The 12073-nt window shown below is 38.0% G+C and overlaps 2 protein-coding genes across 3 annotated transcripts; one reads left to right on the top strand and one right to left on the bottom strand.

The window, feature by feature from the left end:
• The first annotated feature begins 2242 nt into the window (after window positions 1-2242).
• On the top strand, window positions 2243-12073 carry LOC108720857 (uncharacterized). 2 transcript variants are annotated; one of them, XM_018445117.1, is made up of 6 exons: window positions 2243-2484; window positions 3810-3993; window positions 4281-4477; window positions 8676-8885; window positions 9270-10273; window positions 10636-12073. In XM_018445117.1, the coding sequence occupies exons 1-6, from the start codon at window positions 2289-2291 to the stop codon at window positions 11905-11907; spliced, it is 3063 nt and encodes a 1020-aa protein (XP_018300619.1). In that variant the 5' UTR covers window positions 2243-2288; the 3' UTR covers window positions 11908-12073. The 2 variants fall into 2 exon arrangements, with proteins under 2 accessions (XP_018300619.1, XP_018300610.1); XM_018445108.1 differs by having other exon boundaries at window positions 10633-12073.
• On the bottom strand, window positions 5240-8179 carry LOC108720866 (carbohydrate sulfotransferase 11). Its single transcript, XM_018445131.1, is given in 5 exon segments — window positions 5240-5808; window positions 6078-6108; window positions 6110-6256; window positions 6884-7197; window positions 7634-8179. Coding segments are annotated over 5 exon segments (1128 nt in total). The 5' UTR covers window positions 7763-8179; the 3' UTR covers window positions 5240-5301.

The raw sequence follows: 12073 nt of genomic DNA, 5'->3' as shown, positions 1-12073 counted from the left end.
AAACCTTCAAAAAGATTTCAAAGAAGATTTAAAAAATGCACAATTGTGAACAATTGTTCAAAGTTGAAAGCCTCTAATTTGATTAGAAACTTTCTAGTTCAAAGTAATGACGATATTTGCAATGACCAATCAAAAATTGGCTTCAAATTTCATAAGCCAATATAAAGCCGCTCTTAAAAAATTGACACTAATCAGACATAATGCAAGGAATTGTAAGGGGAAAATTATTTTAGTGGGATAGAAACAAAACTTAAAAATAAATACCAATTACCTTAACATATTAATATAATAAATTCTCTAACCTTTATTTTACAACGAAACATATTGAAATGTTCTAGTTCAATTTTTACGTACTTTTGTTTTGGAAGAGAAAGTAAAGAAAATGTATTCTTTTATACGTACTCTACCCAGTGAGAAATGATAATGGAATCGACGCCGATTTCATTGTCATTTCTCACTGGGTATCACACATTTAGGGAATTAAATGTCCTTTTGAAAAAAATTTGGTTTTTGTCTTTTGTAGCAATTTCGAAGTCAAAACTATGAGAGACAGATAAAATATTTAAATTAAAAGTTGAATGGTTTCAGGAGTACCTTATAGTAACGACTTTTAAAAATGTATTTATAAACAATTTTTAATAATAAAAAATAGAAATTTTCAAAATTATATTTATTAAATGATTTTAAAATCACACAACTTTTAGTTAAAACTTTTCTTTGTTTTTTTCTATCATAGTTTCGACGATATTCGCTTCAAAAGACAAGAATCTTTTTTTTTTTCAAACGGCGAGTTACTTTATTTCCTTAAAGTGCGATTTGACACATACAAATAATGTGTCCTTTATTTTTGCTTATAGAACATATTAAAGATACATTAAAATCAATGGGAGACATTTCCATGTGTTTCCATGTTAGAAAAGAAAGAAATTCACAACAGAAGATAGAAAAAATAATATTGCGTTACCTTCATATGACGTTCTACTACTATTTCATTAATACGAGTAATAAAGATACGCCACGTTTGATACAGTAATTCTGCTTTTTATTAGTCGAATACAATCCATTTCGAAATTTTTTTTCGCAATTTCATCAGCCAATTGCAACAGTTCTACGACAAAGAAAGACAGAATTAACGTATCAAACATCGCGTACTTTATTACTTTCAGTTGAGTCTGCTGAACGCGACCAATGAAATAGCAGTAGAACGTCATAAGAAGGTAACACAGTATCATTTTTTCCATCTTCTGTTGCAAATTTTTTTTTTGGAGGTAACATTGTGTTGGTTATGAATAACCTTCTCGGGGAGCAGAGGTCTCATCGATTCAAACTATGATCGACCGCGAGTTCGTCCTGGTCCCCACTACTGGACTCATCAGTAAGGCGATGTAATGGGACGCCCGAGAGAGTATTATGATCGGGATCTTTTTAAGGCCGGTATTCATAGTCAGTTCTTATATTCAAGACCGTTTTAAGTTCAGTCTTGAGATGTCACGAACCAATTAGAGGGCCGCATTAGCGTCTTAAGATATTACTTAAGACGGTCTTCAAATAAGAACCGACTATGAATACCGGCCTTAAAGGGAATTCGTGTAACTGTGGTGCTTACGAGAATCCGCGCGAGACCCGTTAGACCTCTGTAGGCCTATTCTGTAACTTTTTAACGACAATTTTACTAGCTAGGGATGTCATTGCGCAGGTATTTTACATGATGAAAAAGCTGCGCAACGACAATATAACGATACCGAACTGTCGTTAAAAGTTGTCGAGTCGCCACTCTTTCTTTACTCTACAAGCGCATTGGAGTGAGTAAGAGCTATGGTAAGAGCATATTGGAACATGTTGGAACATACGACGCGAACAAACCTTAGGCCTGTTCTTTTTGGCTGAACTTTTGCACCAGTTCATCGTTCTTCCTCTTCTTTCCTCCTGGAGAGAAAAGGAAGAAAGATGAACTGGTGCAAAAATTTAGCCAAAAAGAACAAGCCACTTATAGCTACGTTTACACCATGCGCTTAGTCCGCGACCTATATGATAGGTGTCTTTGTTTAACCTACGTGATAAACAAGGACATCTATTGTATAGGCCGCGGCCTAAATGCACGGTGTAAACGTAGCCTATGTCTATGGGGGAGGCAGACGCGTTGCGCAGTGCGCAGCCGCGCATGTGCGGGTGGGAATTGTGGGAAAGCCGGTCTACGGATCGCGACATCGCACCGGACGCGGACGGATCCGAAGGACGCCGGGGATCGCGAATGGCCGGTGTGTCGCGCCGGGCGAGGATGCGGGAAGATGGCGGCGGCGGTGGAGTCGTGCTTGGTGAAGTGCGCCGACGTTCCGCGCGACGTTGAATACGCGACGGCGGATCGAGCGGACGAGCCCCGCGCGGCGACGCCGCGCCGGCAGGCCGAGCTTTACCGATTTCGCGCCGCCGACCTGCTGTACTACGCGTCCTCGGTCGCTTTCTTTTTCGTGGACGTAGCAACAGGTGAACAAAGAGTGGCCACATACATATACACAAACACACACACACGTGCACGTGGCGACACGCGTGTGCGTGCGACACGGGGTGTCCTGCGACTCTTCTAATTTCGATCTGGGTTGACAGGTCCGTTCGAGTCGAACGCCCTGAAGTTGCGGTCGAACCGAACGGAGCGAACTTCAATTGGATTGTAAAATTTGTATTCTTTCACTATTTTCAATTCTACTTAGATAAAAATTTTGAATTAAAAAAATCTAACACAAGTAAAATACTTATTGGAGCCTCCACGGTTTTTGGTGCGTAAATTATGTATTCATAATTCGATTAGATACAATAATACTTTGAGGCGCAATCGAACGCCCTGAAGTTGCGGCCGAACGGAATAGAGCGAACTTCAGTTCGATTGCAAAATTCGTATTCTTCGATTATTTTCGATTCTACTTTGATGAAAAATTTGAAATTTTGAAAATTTGATACAAATAAAGTACCTATTGGAGCCTCGGCAGTTATTGATGCCTAAATTATGTATTCATAATTCAATTGTCAATTCTCAATTAATTAGGATGTATCAAACGAAGGTAAAGTAAACGCAGAATTTAAATTTTAGTTAGAGCTCCAATTTTCCGAAGATATATATAATGTTGATGATTGCAAAAGATCGCGATGAATAAGAAATTGTGTATCGATATTTTAAAGATTCGCGAAATCTGACACTATAAAATTTGAGATCGCGGGACACCCTGTATGCTTACGTCAGCTTTGTTTATGTCAATGACTCTGATAAAAAGTATCGCGATTGCAAAATTATAACTTTTCGAAAGAACATTGTATCGCAATCTTTCTTAAAGTTTCATATATATCAGGATTACAAAGGAAATAAAATATAAAAATCAATACTAAAATAGAGTATTATAGTTTTTAATTATATTTTTGTATTATATCGTTAATATTTATTATTCTATACATTTGCACATTTTTAATGCTAAAATAGAAGATGAGAAGTGAAGATGAGAACTTAATTATATTTTAGACTTACAGTTAAATTTAACACAATAAATAATTATAACAATTATTATATTTGTATATAATTTATATTAATTATATCTTTATTATATTTTACAATTATAATTATAATTAACAATATAAATAATTATAACAAAACTCGCGATACTTTTTGCTAACGTCTTTCAATGTGCTTTTCGTGCTGAAATCGTCCAAATGTTGTTACATATGTGGTAAAACTTATTTTTGCACACTTGCTCAAAGCATGCGCGGGAAAGCTTCTGTCTTCGTAAACCGAACACCTTGTAAGATATTTTTCGCACACACAGACAGCATTGTATGTGTGGAATACCTTTTGCAAGGCCACTTAGCGTGGGGATGCTTTGCAATGGGTTTCACCGTCTTACCCGCTTGTGTTACCCAACTATTTAGTTTGAGATGGCATCGCAGCGACGGTTCCCTGCGGACTGTTCACTGGTTGCTGCACTTCCTCCTACTTGGCTTTTTGCACAGGTATTTTATGTATATTTTTGCACAGTTTTTCCCATAAATTCCGGCGACTCATTGGTTGCGTTCAGCAGAGAAAGCAGCTTTGCAACTGTTGTAAAATTCTTTAATACGATTGGTTCTTGCTTTTGGTTCCTTACAGATCTAAATGTATAAACCAATTATATTGAAGAATTTTACAACAGTTGCTTTCTCTGCTGAACGCAGCCATTGTCCATAAATTAATGTGTACGAACAACAACATATATTTTTTACTGATAATGAATTATTCATCAATTTATATTTATTTTCAGGTACTTGACCTTGCTTTGCACTGCGGTGTACTCTTTGAGAAATAAGTCCGGCTTCAGCAAGGATAAGAATTGGGTGTATCGGCAAGAAAGCGATATATGTATGTTACACTTGTTTAAGTCGTTTATGGGGGCTGCTCCGCAATTGATATTGCAGCTATATATCATTACGATGTTGAAACACGCGCCGTTTTGGACGAGTAAGTGTTCTTTTTAGTTGTAAATTATCTCATTTTATACTTTACATAATACAATGATGTGTGTATGTGTGTAATTGTTTGAATGTAAATATTAATGTAGGAGAGATCAGAACTCGTTGGAACAGTTTTTGCGTTAGACTTTCTAAACAATTAATTATTATCATTAAAATGTATTAAGATGATACAGACAAGCTTTCTCTACCTTTTTATGTCAGGAACAGTTCTGTACACTGTATAGTTCCTTTGGAGTAACCCCTAGAACACAAAGTTGCAGCACAAAAGTTGCAGCAACACTGCATGTTGCAGCAATATTGCAGAGATTTTGCAGCGATATTGTATGTAAAGGGAAAAGTTGAAGAACATAATACGAATTAAAACGCTTGAAAATCTGCTTCCTCTTGAATCAGATTTTTCTTTTTTTGCATTATTCATTTGATTCAAATAAAACTTAGCAAGAGTATCTATGTTATAAAAGAGATATTTTGCGATAACTTTTTCATTATTTCGTTCACAATAAATAAACGGAACGCAATACCAACTTGCTAACGAGTTCTGGTCTTTCTTTGTTAAGTCCCAATGTTATTACAAGGGATTTAAAATTCAAGAGAAACAAAAACATTTTTTTAAATGACATTTATTCAACATATATTTTAACAAATAAAGTATTCTCTTTAAGAATCTGAAAAAATGAAAAAATTTAAAAAGTTCTTATGTTATATCACATTTAAACTATTCATGAAGTTTTAATATCTCTTCGTCTGTCAATATAAAAACGTCGTATAAAAACCGTAAGAGTTACCTGATCAACAGAGACACCGATAATATTAAATAGACGAGTAGTTGAACAATTTATAATCGTTTTCATAAATTTTGTAAACCTCATCGAGAAGCGATCGCGATATTCCCTTGATGTACTCATCGAGTGTCTTCCTGGTGGTTGTGCCCAGTGGATTAATATTTCGCAGGTAATTCGTCTCATATAGGTATCCGTTCAGATTGGCATCCTGGATGAAAAAGTTCTGATCCCTGTCCAGGGTTTCGAACTTGAGAATGTAGTCGTAATTGACCATGCAGGGTTCGCAGGTGCGATAATACGGCACCCAATGTTCGTCAAAGTACTTCTCGCTGACTATAAATTGCAGAAATTCGGCAAATGTTGGCTCCAATCTTGTCGTGTTACCGGATTGACGGTACTTGAGTACGATGCGCCGGCCGAAGCGTTTGTAATAATATTCGCGGTTCTGCATATGCTCCAACTTGTCCCTGTATGCGGATAAGAGACGCTCCAGTGGATGTCGCACAATGAGGAACTTCTTCGTTTTGCTCATTTTCTAAAAATTGTTAAAAGATTCGGAATTTAACTTGTCACTCTCTTTATTTAATTAAATTCTTTAGAATTAAATTTGATTCTTTTATCCAAAAAAACTATTATTTTATGTCTAATAATTAACTCTTTTGTTAGGAATACTTAAAAAAAATTATTTTATAAGATTCTCTTTTTTATTGTTATGTAGATTTTTTCTAAGATTGTTTTTTTGCTCTATCTACAGATAATGATTAGTCAGTCATGGATTTGGGAGTTACAACGTATAATCTTTACCTCATAAGTCTTATTAATATCCGCATCCTGCTTGTCTCACAATATCGCTGACCTGCGTAAGATTGCGACGCACCAAGTCTATAGTAGCGTCCGTTAAAGTGCCTTTTAGAACGGCGAAATAATTCATCCACGTGGAACTCGCCGCCTTGTATATCGGACACCACGACACGTTGTGCTCTCTTCGAATTAGTTTGAATCAAAATTATTTGTAGAAAAAATTATTGCATTTTTTAATATCGTTAAACTTTCTCACAATCTGATGAACATTTTAATCCTTTCGAATTAAATTTTTACACTACGCTAAAAAATTAAGAAAACACCTATTTTGCTCTCCAAGAATAGACAATTTTAAAAAGAGTGTAACTTTGTCAAAAATTATCATTTTAAAGCTTGAAGTCTCTACTTTTCAGAACGATATTAAAATCGTTATCTAAAGTGTCATTCTGAAAAAAAAGTAGAGACTTTAAGCTTCAAAATGCTTTTTGAATCATTTTAGATGATTTTTGGCGTGCTTCTGATATAGTAACCAAGAGCAACCGCGACTAAGGCTATCATCGTTTTTAGGGATCAGAAGACAAAGATAGCCCCAACCGCGGTTGCTTTTGGTTGCTATATCAGAAGCACGCCAAAAATCGCCTTTTATTATGATAATTTTTGGCGAAGTTAAACACTCTCTTAAAAATTGTCTATTTTTAGAGGGCAGAATAAATAATTCCTCAATTTTTTGGTGTAGTCTATATTTTATGTATAATAATCATTAGATGTGTATAATTTTTAAGGAACTTTTCAGCATCTCCCTCACTTACGTATCGATGATCATATTCATCAGCGTGGCGTCCGTGTGCGATTTCTTTGTGTCGATTGTCTCACACATTCGTGCCACCCACCACCTTCTCCTGTCCAACTCACGCCTAACATCCTCCATCTGGTTTCGTGACATCGGAGCTCGCGGCATTATTCCAGGCGCGACGGCGCGTGCAACAGATGCATATTTCGGCGATGCATACCTCAGTGATGCGGCCGGCTCTATGTTTGTCTCCGTATGCGCTAAGTTCACCAGTATTAACAATGTCATAATCGTCGCTAATATCGCGACTGACTCTATCACCGTGACTTGTCTCTACGAATAAAGAATCATTTTGTTTTCTCCGTGTGAAGAATTGTAAGAAGAGAAGCACGGAAAAATCATACGAGGGTTTACATGGCTCAGAGAGAAAGATACGGTTGATCTGGGACACCTTGTGGTTCGTATTCACACTTCGCTTTTATCAATAAATGCGCGATTTATTTTTTAGATTCTACGGTATATATGTAAAGAACATGGAAAGAACAATTTTACTGGATGATCAAAACCTGTGCTGGATACAGAATTGAAAATAATTTTGAAAAAATTTTTAATTTCCAACATAATTATTTTGATGTCCAATAATTATTTTAAATCTATATCCAATAATATTTTAGATCTTTCAATAAAATCGTTCCATGTATACTAAATGCGCGCAGTTATCGATAAAAATGAGATATGAATCTGTGTGTGTGGACCTTCGTATTCCTACCTGTATTGATAAAAGGAGCTTTTTTGAATAACAATAAAAGCCGGTTTTCAATCCCGGATAAACCATCGAATTTTTATTTTCATTCGACGTTATTATGTTGATCGTCAGTATTTTGTACGATGTGTGCATCGTGCCTTGTCACGTGTATAATTCACTTGAGATAAAACACCATTTTAATGAATCGCAGAAGAACACTGCTGGAAATTATGTTGTACCGCTGTACCACCGATGCTGAGCTCGAAAACCTGAACATTTGTGAATCCGTAACGAGTCGTCACGTATATTATTCTTTCGTTTCCTCTCTCGTGATCCGCCTCCGCAGATAACAGGAAAAAGGAAGGAATATCACTCTGTTTATCTATTTACTCCTGAACAATGCATGAACGGAACGATATGACGACAAATTCCACAAGACGAGGAACTCTCTCTTGTCCTCCTCCACAGTTTTAAATATAAAAGCGACTAAGAGTGCGAAGCGTTGCGAAGCAATGTCGAAGCGTATTTAAAAATAGCCGAAAAGAAGGCAGTAGCCCATCACGGACAATAGCGACAGAAACATATAGTAGTGCTTTGATATTTTTTATTTTATTTTTTTATTACACTTCTCAATATAATTAGATCTCAGTTTTATTTAATGAATAATAATAATCGCGATATTATTAAACAAATATCTATAATTCCCTAATTCTATATATATCCCTCTTGATATATTTTGTATTTAAATTAAAAAGTATATTTTTATAATAATTTGTATGTTTACAGGTTCAACTCTTCGGGAGACTGTGGCTGGGTCATTCTTGATCCGTACTGTCTATTGGATAATTAAAAAGTAACTCTCATATAAATAGTACGTAAAACAGCAATAAAAAAGTAGCAATTTTTCAGTTTTTTTATATCTTTGCAAAATATGAAAAGAAAATAATTTTTGAAAATCAACAGCAATTTTTGAAGATTCAGGTCTCGAGTGATCCAGCCACTACCAGCTAAAACTTAATATTGTTATTAATGTAATTAAATTAACATATGTGCAATTTTTGCACAGGCGCCTCTGCCGTGACTTCCTTCTGCTCCTTAACGTGGGCCGTGAGTACATACGTTAAGGCCATGCACAATATCAATCGCGAGCGCAGCAACGTGACTTGGGTCGCTCTCGCCCTTCAAGCTGCCTGGCGTAGCGGTATGCTGATATCAAGATTCATAGTTCTGATATTAGCGCTTATCTTCCTGAAAGCATGGTTCTTTTTATTTCTGGGTGAGTTTTTTTACCGAGAAAGTCCTGTAATTAGAACGCAGAAGTCCATATTACATTCATATGAAATAATTTAATTGTTTACTAAAGCTCAGTTTTCCAACTCACGATTAACGTTTATAACTAAGGTTCAATTTATTTCTCATCTCTTTCCAATTCTAGCATTAGAAAGAGGAATAAGTTAAACCCCGGTTAAGAGTTAACCATGAGTTGTAAAACTGGGCCTAAGTCTATCTTAAACGAAGGAAAGTCGATCTTTATAGAAGACAGATTTAAGTGAACTAATTATAAGTTACAATACGTTCAGTCGATCGTCTAAAAGTCTAAATATCTAGAATAACACGCCGTGACGCTGTCTCCAATTTTCAAGGAATCGTCGTTTTCCAGGTCTGCATTGGTTGTTCATGACGATCTGGGTGATCTTGCAGAAGACAAAGTTCTGCTCTACCGCGTGGGAGGAGCGCATCTACAATTGTGTCATCGGATTAATCTACTGCTTCGACTTCTTCAACTTGCGCGACGACAGATCGCGTTATCGCGTGCTCATCTTTTACTCAGTGATCGTAGCGCAGAATGTGGTCTTTCTGATCATATATATGTTAGACGTCGGGGAAACTATCGCGAACATCACGATGATCATGATTGCATCCGTGATAGTCGGTTGTATGCTCATCGGTCTGACGAGCATGTCGCTATATTACGGCAAGTTTCATCCATCAAGAACGGCGACGAACATCTCCCGAAATATTAGCGAGCATTCTACAACTACGAAAGTTGACGCATCCAGATCCTTTAAGCTGTTCCATCGCGATTCCTTGGTGTCGTTGCACCACTCCATGGACATCTCGCCGAGGACCGAGGAGGTGCCTACCGATAAACAATCTTTGCTTACAAATATTGCGCAAATTTCCGATTGTGTAGAGGAAGGCATTGTAAATCGTAACTACTGCTCGGAGAACGAATCCAACGCGAGCGCCTTACGCCTCTCCACAGAATGCGAGAGGCCGCATAGTCGCGTCGGCGTGAAACACAAGGAGGAAGTCACGTCGGTCAATGATAATCCGGACAACACGCTTACTAGTAGCCCATTGAACTCCCTGTATTCTGGCTTGCCTGACATCGACTCATCCCGAAAACGCCGCGGCATTTACGAGCACGATATCACCCCGCAATTGGACTGGCACGCACCGGATATATTGAATATCGATCTGGACCAGCTTGGTAGTCTCGACAATTCTGAGCGGAGTAATTCCCTCACGCTGGATTCCTGCAGTAAAGTGATCGGCGCGTTAGACGTTATCAAGAACAGAGAAAAACTAACCACTCCGACGCCATTGGAGAGCAGCAGGATATTCGATATAGAGAAGGTGTCAAAAGACCTGCAGCAGCAGGTCTAAATATATATTATTTGAAATCGTCTCGGTCAAAAGTCTTGCATTATCCTCAATAATATAGAGAATGCTTATAGCTTGTTTATTATGGATTTTTTATTTTTTGTTATTATTAATTATTATTTATTATGATTATTATAAATTCTTTACTTTTTTCCTTCAAAGTATTTCTATCAAAACATAAAACAATGATACTAAAATAACAATTTCTTTGTTTTCATAAATAACGCAATACTTTTGACCAGTACTGTATCTTTTCGCTTTATTTGTTATAATACATTGAACTCATTGCGCTTTCTACTTATTATTTTGTTACATTATGCTACTTTTTCTCTTCACGTATATTATTTTTCCTACAGCAGCGGGACGAGACGATGAGCTGCGTGACGTCGATCCACGATTATGAGAACGTGTGCCCGCTAGGAATCGCCCGGCCACCTTGGTGCATTCGCAGCTGGAAGGGCTACACAGACATCGAGACGTACATCCACGATGATAGCGTGGTGCGCGATAGGCGGCGGGATACCTTGACGAGCACGACTGGCACGACGTACAGCTCGGAATACTCCGACGGCATGATCTCACGAGGGATATTAAAGCAGGACGATTACGCGGACGCTCTGACTTACGATCTAGTGGAATCTAAGGGCAATAAATCATCTTACAGCGACAGCACATTCTCTACGTCTGCCGACGATCAAAATGCCAGTCTATATATAGCCAAGCCGGTGGTGTTCGACGATCGGGGCGGTATGCTCGCGTTGGACACGATATTGGAGGAGCGCGATGATTTGTCATCGTCGGACGAGAAGTTTCAGCACGGGACAGAGCTATCGCGCGACTCCGCGAGTACTCTGGTGAGTACGATAGATCAGATCAGGCGATATACAGCGGATAATTCGCCGCGACACATCTATCACACCACTGGGACTCAATGGGAAGACCTGAATCCCAAGAACTTGATGGCGCAGGCGCGCTTTGCCAAAGTATTATTTGACAATGATCTCAGAAACGCCTCGACGACGACCGGTTCGATCGATCTGACCGCGCGGGATGTCGAGAAACGCGAGATAGACGCGATCAGGGAGTTCGTTCGGTGCTGTGCTATAGAGTCCATCAAAAAGACGCCTCTGATAGACGCCGTCTTGTCCGATTCGCCGATTTTGGACAAGGCGAGCAAACTTATGAGGCAGGTTACGTTCGTGGATTGCAAGAACGATTTCGACACGAACGAGAGCGACCTTTACGTTGAGATGAGTCCCTTGGTATCCGTGGAAAATGGCGAAAATCTGTGCCAAGCCAGGCCCATCGACGCTAAGACCGCCGAAGCGGAGAGCGACACTCTCAAGAGAAATACTCTTCCCACAATATCGAAGAAATCGCCAAATAAAGAGAATCTGTCGCCGAGCTTGTCGAACAACAACAGGCGGATTAATAATATATATGATGATAGGGACAATAATGATAGTCACGCTTGGACTATAGAAAGAGATGAGAAAAATGACAAATCGCTGTGCAACATGCGTTTCAATCTGAAGGAGAAGAGGCACTTATTTTTGGAGCAGGTTCTCTCGCCGGTTCCAAAACTCTGGAACAAACGTATCTCCTTTCACCCGAGCACCAAAAATTTATAGTAAAACGCACTTCTTGATTTTCTTACTCGTGTTCTATATTAGTCGAAAATTGAAACTCATTTTTTATCGACTATTTTTATTATGTATTTACAGGGAATTTTATTACGTATTATAGCGTTTACAGAACATTTGATCACGTTTTACAACTGAACGTGGAACAACTTTT

This window comes from Mycetomoellerius zeteki, unplaced genomic scaffold, assembly GCF_001594055.1.
Source record: "Mycetomoellerius zeteki isolate Tzet28-1 unplaced genomic scaffold, Tzet1.0 scaffold1030, whole genome shotgun sequence".
Lineage (NCBI taxonomy): Eukaryota > Metazoa > Arthropoda > Insecta > Hymenoptera > Formicidae > Mycetomoellerius > Mycetomoellerius zeteki.
Note: the sequence above shows the minus strand (reverse complement) of the source record. Positions and strands in the feature narration are given on the sequence as shown.